Source organism: Micropterus dolomieu, linkage group LG07 (genome assembly GCF_021292245.1).
Source record: "Micropterus dolomieu isolate WLL.071019.BEF.003 ecotype Adirondacks linkage group LG07, ASM2129224v1, whole genome shotgun sequence".
NCBI classification, from domain to species: domain Eukaryota; kingdom Metazoa; phylum Chordata; class Actinopteri; order Centrarchiformes; family Centrarchidae; genus Micropterus; species Micropterus dolomieu.
In genome coordinates, this window is record NC_060156.1 from 14,509,903 (window position 1) to 14,519,265 (window position 9,363).

Sequence of the window (9,363 nt, forward strand, 5' to 3'; positions counted from 1 at the left end):
GTGTTCCACGCACATGGAAATGGATTTTCAGCTAAATTGTTGCCAGTTAGCTCAGTGCTTCAGGTGTTCACAGCAAAATGAGAATAGGAGCAAAGACAGGCAGCAAGAATTGTATTTATAAGCATATATATCAATATGTGAAACTACGATTTGTTGAATTTATAGCATTTAAGTATTTTATTTAAAAAACTTTATTCTGAATTTATGTAGTTTTAATTCCCATTGGGATAAGTTGCACAATTTCCAAAACCTGATTTTAAGTTGACAAAATATCTCTCCACAAGGTCTAGTGCATTTGATCGTAAAAATCAAGGTGCTCAAATCTGACTGGTGAATCAGATTTGACATCACAAATTTAAGATGAAAATTTAAAACTTGAGCATGCAGATAAGTAAGTCCTGGACACTTGATTTCTAATTGAATTTTAACCTTAATTTTACCATTATTTTTTTAAAAATCTGGAAATGTTATAATGAATTCAACCCCCATATATTCAGATTATAGTATTTATATATCCTTTTTGGTTCCACTTAAAGATGAATCATTCAAATTCAATACATCTTGCAAGCAATGTGGCTCTTAATTATCATCACTATCCTTAAAATTCAAGCTTAAGAGGCATTCATAACAATTTGGAGCAGCATTCAATATCTGCTCATTATTCAAGGAGTTGAACACAAACAATAGCAAAACTGTTCATCAAATTTGTACTGGATTTTTATTTCTTCCTTAATCATTTGACAACTTTTAATAAATTCAACAGCACTGTCCTGAATTAGCAAACATGTATACTGGACTATAAACTGTCAGCAAATTCACACAAAATTAAATGATTTTACGTGATTGCTATCCAGTGTTTAATGAAACTTTAACACATCACAGAACCATACTTTACTCCCTCTATTACATAATACTGCTCTTTTTGGGTTATAAAAATAGTTTAATAGAATATATGCCTACTTGTGCTAAGAAATGACTCCTGGCGATCACACTGCTTTATTGCCATACAACACACAATTGGGGGGGGGGGATTTAACTGGTGTAATTGCAACATCATATTGTAGCCTTTTCAAGTACCATTTTTTAAAAACCTAAATTAATCTGCAAAGTGCAATACATAACAAGATAGAGAGTCATAATAGACTATGTAGAAGGTGCAAATTGTATTGAATTATTCTCAGTCTGGGGCGGAGGACTGCATGGCACATATTTCACTTCAGAGGATTGAATGGAGAGCAGAAAACAAAAGGAAAATGGAGTGAAATGGAAATAATTGAGTCTGGTACCTTTCCTTGATTTGGTTAACCGATTTCCACAGATTTGTCTTTCAACTATATATTCCACCAAAGTTGGCTTACGTTAGCAAGCGGAATTTTAAAAAATGTTTTTGGAGAGAAATGGGGAGGAAATGTTGTTTTTAAATGGTCAAATTAAAGAGTTATTAAATAGTTTGACATTTTGGTAAATAGGCTTATTTGCCTTCTGGTGGTGAGATAAATACAGATGTGTGGATCAACATTGTTCTCATGCCTGTACAAGTCTGTAAAGGAAATATAATGTTAAAAGCTACACCCAGCAGCTGGTTTGATTAGCTTAGCACAAGGGAAGGAAACGTTAGCTTGACTCTGTTAAGAGGGAAAAAAATCCCCCCATCTGCAACTCTAAAGCTCACTAATTAATATGTTAGATGTCGTTTGTTAAGTCCATACATTAACCTGAAGTGTAACTTTTAAAAGCAACAAACTGGCATTTTTTGGCCAGGACCAGCTGCTTGGCAACCAGTAGACTTTTGGAAGTTAATGGTCTCCGTCGAGAAATAGTCTGACACATAACCTAATGTAAAATATCAAAAACTTGTCATAGTTTTATGAATTCATCAAACAATATAGTTGGTGAGTTTTAGCGGTCATGGTAGGTGCATTTTATCTCTGGACTGACCTAGGCTAACTGTTGCCAGTCTTTGCGCTAAGCTAACCAACTCCATCCTTTATTTTAACAGACAAATAAGAGAGAAGATTGATCTTCTTATCCAGCTCTCCTCTTGAAAGCGAATAAGTGTATTTGTCAAGATGTTGGACTAACATTTTCTCTTTAAATTTCCCTGTGTTTTATGTACAGTGTATTGCCCCGTGACGAAAACAATATATCATCTGACCATAAGACTTGAAGACTTGAAAATTGAAGGAATGATTTTTGAATTATTCTTGATCTTTCATTATGTCTTTTAAAGTTTTGCTGCATATGCATTTAATGCCGGGGGGTGGGGGTAGAAAAAAATAAAAAAACAAAAACATTTGATCTAATATTTTAAAGCTGATACTGTTCATCCCATTCATCACAAATACTCTAAGGCTGATTCAACTCTGTTGAGGACTCAACGTAACTCCAGTTCTGCAGCAGTATGCTACAACACATACTGCTCAGGCCAACCAATAGGCTTTATATTGTTTATACTATCATGCACATTCCTTTTAAACTAAACTCAGAAGTAGTAGCAGTGCGGCTGGTCTCTTAATACCTCCTGGCTTTACATTAATATGTACATCTGGGAGCAGTGTCATCTACTATGTGAGAAGTCTATGTCTATATGCATTTACTGTACAACTGAAAAACTTCTCACAAGTACAAATGCAAAGACAGAGCCAGGCAAATATTACACTGCATGACCAACTCTCAGAGTCCAAGGTGTGAGACCTCAGGTGGACTTTTTTTTGTGTCCCAGATAGCATAACTGCAAAATACTGTAAGTCTCGTGCTACTGTTTTATGGCTACTTTGTTTATAGTCAAAGGCATTTATACTTGAAGTGCAATTAAAGCTGTAGGTACGCTGAGGAGATAGATAGTACCACTGCAGCTCCTAGGAAGACTAACAGAGCCTGCTGATTTTTAAACTAGATGATGGCACTGCCCTGTTAATGGAATGAATGGACGCAAACTCAGTTCATCTAACAAGTCAAGAACACACGGCAAAAAATAAAAAGGGATGAAGAAAAGTCCAACAAACCAACACAACTCAAGGCCTTGTAGAATTGGGGCTAGAAACAGAGCATCCAGTGTTCTAAACTGGAGGGGGCTTCAGCAATGCAGCCTTTTCTTTTTCCGTTTTACATTCTCCAACATTATTACAGCCACAGCATAGAGTGTGAAACCAAAAAGTTAAAGAGAATTAAAAAAAAAAAAATATATATATATATATAATAATAAATCAATAGTGAAACATGATAGAGGGCAGCCATTTTCATTCACTGGATGTGTACTTAAAAAGTTTTACAACTGGAGAAATCAAAGACCGATATACAAAAGAACAAGTAGAAAGGCAAGGCAATCTCATGTATGGCCATTTTAGTCTCAAAATATACCACAACCATTATCTACAGTTTGCATTTGGCCTTTTGTACACAGTGGTTCCATTACAAACGCGCCATTATTTTTTCATGAATCTGTAGAAATTAGCTTATTTACAAGTCTGTACAACCACCCTATAGAGCTCTTTCCATCTCCCAGAAGACCCAATCCACTTAAAGCAGGATACCTGAGTTTTCAATAGAATGCTTCAACCCACTCGTCACTCTTCACCGCACGTTTCACAGGATATCTCGCACAGCCACACACACATGCACACAATTACTTAAGCAAGGTACTTTCTCCAAAAGGATGCTGAGTGTAAACCTTTGTGAAAAAGCCACAAACTCATCAAAACCTATAAGTCCTTGCAGAAAGATAGCTAACTTCACCCTTAAATTGAAAACAGTTGTGAAGGAGGTATTGAGAAGGGACATCTTACAGCAGGCGGCAGCTGAGTGGGTTGCCACTGACTGTCCTGAATAGGACCCTCTGGTGGTGTGCTAGCGTATAAACAGACATTATGTAGGCCAGGATTTGTTTCGGGCAAATGAGTGATGGAGACCTTCCTGGGAGACTTCATCCCGGCTGTGGAGGTCAGAGGAAAACATCTGACTGCTGCCACCAGGATGGAAAATTAGAGCAGAGCTGGATGTAGCTCCTCTCACTGAGTGGCAGCTGCATGTGGTACAGAAAACCTGACAAAACATTAGAAATAAGGTTAAAATATTATTTTCTGAACAGGGCTCAAGTTAAAACAAGACTAAAACCAAACAAAGATCATTTGCTGGGCTTATATTACATCACCATGAGTTAAAAAATGGACCTAAACGCTTCTGAATTGTGCTGACACAGTTGTGGTCAGATTGGTCCTGTTGTCCTGTCTAATGGTAGTAAGATTCTGGACTGAGGTGATAGATGTTTTACAGGTAAGAATAAATGTTTATACTCCACAATGTCCCATTGTATGCAAATTGGGAAAGAGTGGTAAATATAAATGCAAGAATTACGCAACGTATTGTTGCACTAGCCTTTCTATCTGTAAAGAGGATAATTCCCGGAAATTGGACTGATAAATGTCAAATATCATGACAGATCGATAAATACAACAGGCTGAGGGATTTTTTGGACTTATTATCAATGGAGAGTGCAGCCTCAACCCTCGAGGACTATGATAATGGACTAGGTGTATTGAATAACAGAATAATAACCTAATTTAATTTTTAGAGCTGAGAAATATTGATCATGTTTATGACACGAATGGGAGTAGGACCTGAGCAGATGCAAGGTAGAATCAATGATATTGAATGGGGTGAAAATGTCTAGAGTGACTGGGAAACTGCCTTGGCATTATCTTACCAAATGTCAATCTGCCCAAACTTTAATGTCATGCTGCCTTCAGAGTACTTTGTAATAACTTTGGTGATCCGTTAACTTTTCATCAGATCAAGCTTTAAAATCTCTCTAATACTTTAGTTTATGACAAAGTACCTTCAAAATGTCTAAAACAGTACATCTTTAGTGATGACCTCAAAATGTTCTAGTGTATGTGAAAAGTCCAATCAATAAATTCATTAACTTTTAGTACAATCACACCTTTTTGCCCATTCTGTTCAATTACACTGCCTCTCTCTCCATGACTGAAAGCCTGTTGATTTACAGTTATGAACAGTTAATCTCTATTATGCCTACCCCAACAACCTGTTACAACAGGAAAAAACATACAAGAGTATAATAAGAAGTGACGACATGATCATATTACCTCTGAAGTCTCTGCACTAGTTCAGCTACCAGCGAGTCACAGATTCCTGGATGTGTTTCTTCTGCCAGGTAAATGGCCTCCCGCAGCCCCTCTGCAGCCTCTGGCTTGCCATTATGTGTCTCACCCTTTTCTTTCAACTGCAACGATGGGAACTTTAGTTAATGTGAATGTGCACTTCCTATATATTGTATTTGTAAGCTTTGACAAAATAAGTGAATCTGAACATATAGCAGATTTTACTCAGCATTGATACTTTTTACAATTTCAAATCATCCATTCAGTGATGATGATTGTCTTTATTTGGGATCACTTGGTAATGACATTACCTCAGAAAACAATGGAGAAAAGATTGTTGATAAGCTTTGTGACAAAGGCCTCTTTGGACTCTCCTGCACCTGGAAAATAAAAAAGATGATTTTAAGATTAAAAGAGAAATATGAGAGACCTTAAACACACAGAAGACTTGGCCTTGCCAACAAGAGGTGAACTACTAATTTACTACTTTTCTCCTCTACAATGGAGTATAGCCTCACCGGTTTCCTTTCAAGCTCAGCAGGCTGTGCTGCCCCATTCTGAAACTTTTTTAGGTCCTTCTCCCTGATGGTGTTGAAGATCCAGTCATCATTGCCAGCATCATCTCCTCCAGATGCCTGGTCATTTTGCTCCCTACAGTGACAAAGGATTTTAGGAAAATCTTCAGTGTAATGATTTTGTGTGTGTCTTGCCCCCCAGGCTGAACTGGATGATCATGGGTCAGACACTTACTCGTCAGATTCATCAGAGCTGGATTCTTCCCGAGATTGTTCTGATTTCCACCTCTTGTATCTGTCAATCAGCTCCGTCAGATAGGATGTCTTTTTGGCATGCCTTACAATATACTTATGTTTTAATAGCTCTTTGGCAGTTGGCCTCTAAAGAAAAACAAAGACAAAACAAACTTAAGAGTGAATATTAAAAGAATAGCTGAATAGTCTTTATGTACTGTGCACTATTCCTTGTAAGACTATGAACAAGAGACCCTTAAACTTACAAAGCTAGGCTCCTTATTTAAACAGGCTTCAACAAATTCCTTAAGTGGTTTACTGTAGTTTCCTTCCAGTGTTGGTGGATTGTTCTTTGGGATGAGGAATAAGACCTTCATAGGATGAAGCTCAGAGTGGGGCGGCTCTCCTTTAGCCAGTTCTATTGCTGTTATTCCTAACGACCAGATGTCTGCCTATAAAACAATGACATTTGGGACAAAAACATCCTCTTATTAAAATCAGCAGAATCTCACATGCTTCCCCACAAATACACACACACACACACACACACTGGCCAGGGTACCCCCAGGATTCTCAAAGCTAAATTTAAGACCTTTTTAATACCACCTAGGATGAAATTTAATAACTTCAATGCCGTATAATGGAAAATCTGTATGAATTTTAAGCCCGAGAAAATTATTTACAAAGTTACGTGAATTTAATAAAACATTTTATTATAATACATTCATATTTAACACACTATAGCTTCTTGGGGTGTGTTTGTACTTTGATAAGATAAAATGAATCTAGGACGTCACTTTGTGTTGAAAAGTGGTGGTCTGGGGGTCCTTCTCTAGAAAATTTTGAGCACTAAACGCTTAATTTCCTGCATTCTGGAGACATTTCTGCACCAATTTATGGTAGAATTGGCATTATTTATATAAAGTGATTCAGGTGACAATTCAAACAGAATATAATGCAGTACTGAGCAGCTTGTTATTTTAGCTTAAAAAACTTTTTTTGGACAATGCACATTTGTTTCTTCTTTATATACATTGCATTGCATGTTTTCTTATTGCAAATAAACCTTTCTCAAAGTATTTTCTTTTTTTTTTTTTTTTTTTTAACATTTCTTGTTGCAAGCCATTTTTCAGAACATATTTAACAAATGCTTCAAAAACCTGTGAGACCTGAGACCTGTCCCCAGTGTCCCCAGCGTAAACGACACCTATGAATTTAATACATTATTTGCACTAAGAACTCTTAAGGGGTGAAATCAAAAATACAAAAAATGTATGTGGTATGAGTTCTTGCAATTAGTTACACCTTGTCTAAAAAAGGTAATGTAATGTAATGTAATCTAATATGGCAATTGCTTCAGTGATTATTCATCCTGTTGAGTTTTTGCATCTAAAGGCTTCTTGAAATATAGATTTATATAGTATTGGCTTGAAAGCAGCGGGGATAAGGAGTCGGGCTCCGGTTTGGTTTTTTCCTCGTTCCCGTGATCGCCGCATCTGGGTGATATAAGTTAGTTGGATGTTTCCGTTCACATAACGTTTCCCTACAACAATGGCGCAACGCAGACATACAGACATAGTCCTCGCCGTTATGCACAACTGTCTCTCCGTTGCTGTTGTAACGTTCACTGACCAGTAACCCGCAGTGGGTTTATTTATTTATGACGTTAGGGCATTTATTTAATCCTACGAAAGGACAGGAAAAAATGTAAGACTTTGTAAATTAAATTTAATACTTTAAGGCCTTATTTTTGAAATGTGAAATTTAAGACTTTTTTAATACTTTTAAGACTCCGCAGGTACCCTGACTGGTACAATGCTGAGTGAAATGACATTTAAACTGGCTGCTTGAAGCACCAGCATAGGCGTATTTGAGGAAGCTCTGCAAAACAAAGACTGTGACATAGTGGTTGTGTTGATGAGGCACACTGACTCATGTTATGTGGTTATTCCAAAAATATGTACTTGGTCATTTGCAGTCTAGAAAATCAGTCTTAAAAAGTGGTTAAAACTCCTGACAAAAACAAGCACACAACTGTCAACAGAGCAATGAAAAGAAAAACAAAAAAGTAATTTCACAAAAACCTTTTTTTGGACATTGTTCTTTACCACCATTTTATCTGTTGACTCATTGTATTGATGCTAACTGTCGACACAGCATGGTTATGTTTCACCTGGGTTTACAACAGGTAAACTTTCATTGATAAAGAAAGCTTTATGTAAGATTGTGCTTTATCCTGCATTTTCTCCTTGTCTACTGTATACATGTAGGAATGATTCTTGTGGGAACTGTATGAATAGTGAGCATTCACCTGTCCACAAGCGCTCACCTTCTGTTTTTATTTCATCACTGGAAATCAGTAAAATTATTTTTATACCAGTCACTGTGTTGGTCTGAAAAGTACACTGTTTATAATTTTGCGTTACATTGCGTTCATAATTTTGTTCAGTGTATATAACACTTATGACTTTGTTATCTAGCCTCCCACTACTCCAGATGTTCACTCCAACCCAGCTGATGTGGTAAACCTACAGTAAGCATTTCAGACCACAAAGCGATCCAGCTGTCAAACTCATTGACCCTTCGTCGCTGTGTCTTACAATGGCACATGTGCAGAAACCTTTACTTACTCTTTTGGTACAAAATCACTGAGAGATAACGGTATACAATTTTACATTTAAAATGTAGGGCCATTAGCTATTTATTGTTGTCAATAATAAATATTGTTAAGAGTATTTTCCTCCCAAAAACTATAAATTTATTTAGGATTCTGCAGCTTAACGCCACACAACTGCGTTCCAACACTAAATGTGACTGTGATAAGAATAAAAGTTGAAATAATTCTGACCTTTGAATCATAGGCAGATTGCTTTATGACTTCAGGTGCCATCCAGAAAGGAGTACCAACAAACGTGTTCCTTTTTATCTGCGTGTCTGTCAGCTGGCCCGCCACACCGAAGTCTGCAAGCTTCACATCGCCTTGTTCTGACAGCAACACGTTGGCAGCTGAAAGCAAGAGGGACAAAAATATGACATGCAACAAATATCGCCCTTGAAAACACTCAGTGTCCAAATTAACATTTCGCATTTAAAATAGATACAGACAATGCTATGTCTAAAACCACTTTAGTAATATCATTGTTCCCGGCTTCTGACAGTAACATGGTTTCAGCAATTAAAAATCTCCTAATCAGTTTTCTAAAAACCTTTAAAAGTGTTTCTATTTGCATGATAAAGACCCAGGACAGGGAAAGTGCAAGGAGATCTCTGATCAATAGACCCGCACTCATCTTTCTACAAGAACTTATAGAAAAAAGGCGATGGCATGTGCTAGTCTTACCTTTGATATCTCTGTGGATTTTCTTTTCAGAGTGCAGATACTCGAGCCCTTTCAGGATTTCTCTCAGAATTGTGGCAATCTGCGTTTCATCCAGGGCACCTGGTTCCAACTAGATGAACAGATAAATCAGAGGACACGGGCTTAACTTTGGAAG

General features: G+C 37.0%; 1 protein-coding gene across 1 annotated transcript in view; it reads right to left on the reverse strand.

Moving 5' to 3' along the window:
* Window positions 1-699: 699 nt before the first annotated feature.
* The window catches only part of LOC123974138 (serine/threonine-protein kinase 24-like), an 18,600-nt gene continuing 9,936 nt past the window's right edge, over window positions 700-9,363 (reverse strand). The window contains exons 5-11 of the mRNA XM_046054586.1: window positions 8,718-8,875; window positions 6,136-6,321; window positions 5,871-6,016; window positions 5,639-5,771; window positions 5,432-5,500; window positions 5,106-5,242; window positions 700-4,041 (exon numbers count right to left, since the gene is read on the reverse strand). Of these exons, the coding sequence (XP_045910542.1) occupies window positions 4,008-4,041; window positions 5,106-5,242; window positions 5,432-5,500; window positions 5,639-5,771; window positions 5,871-6,016; window positions 6,136-6,321; window positions 8,718-8,875 (863 nt within the window). The 3' untranslated portion in view covers window positions 700-4,007. The remainder of the gene's footprint in view (window positions 4,042-5,105; window positions 5,243-5,431; window positions 5,501-5,638; window positions 5,772-5,870; window positions 6,017-6,135; window positions 6,322-8,717; window positions 8,876-9,363) is intronic.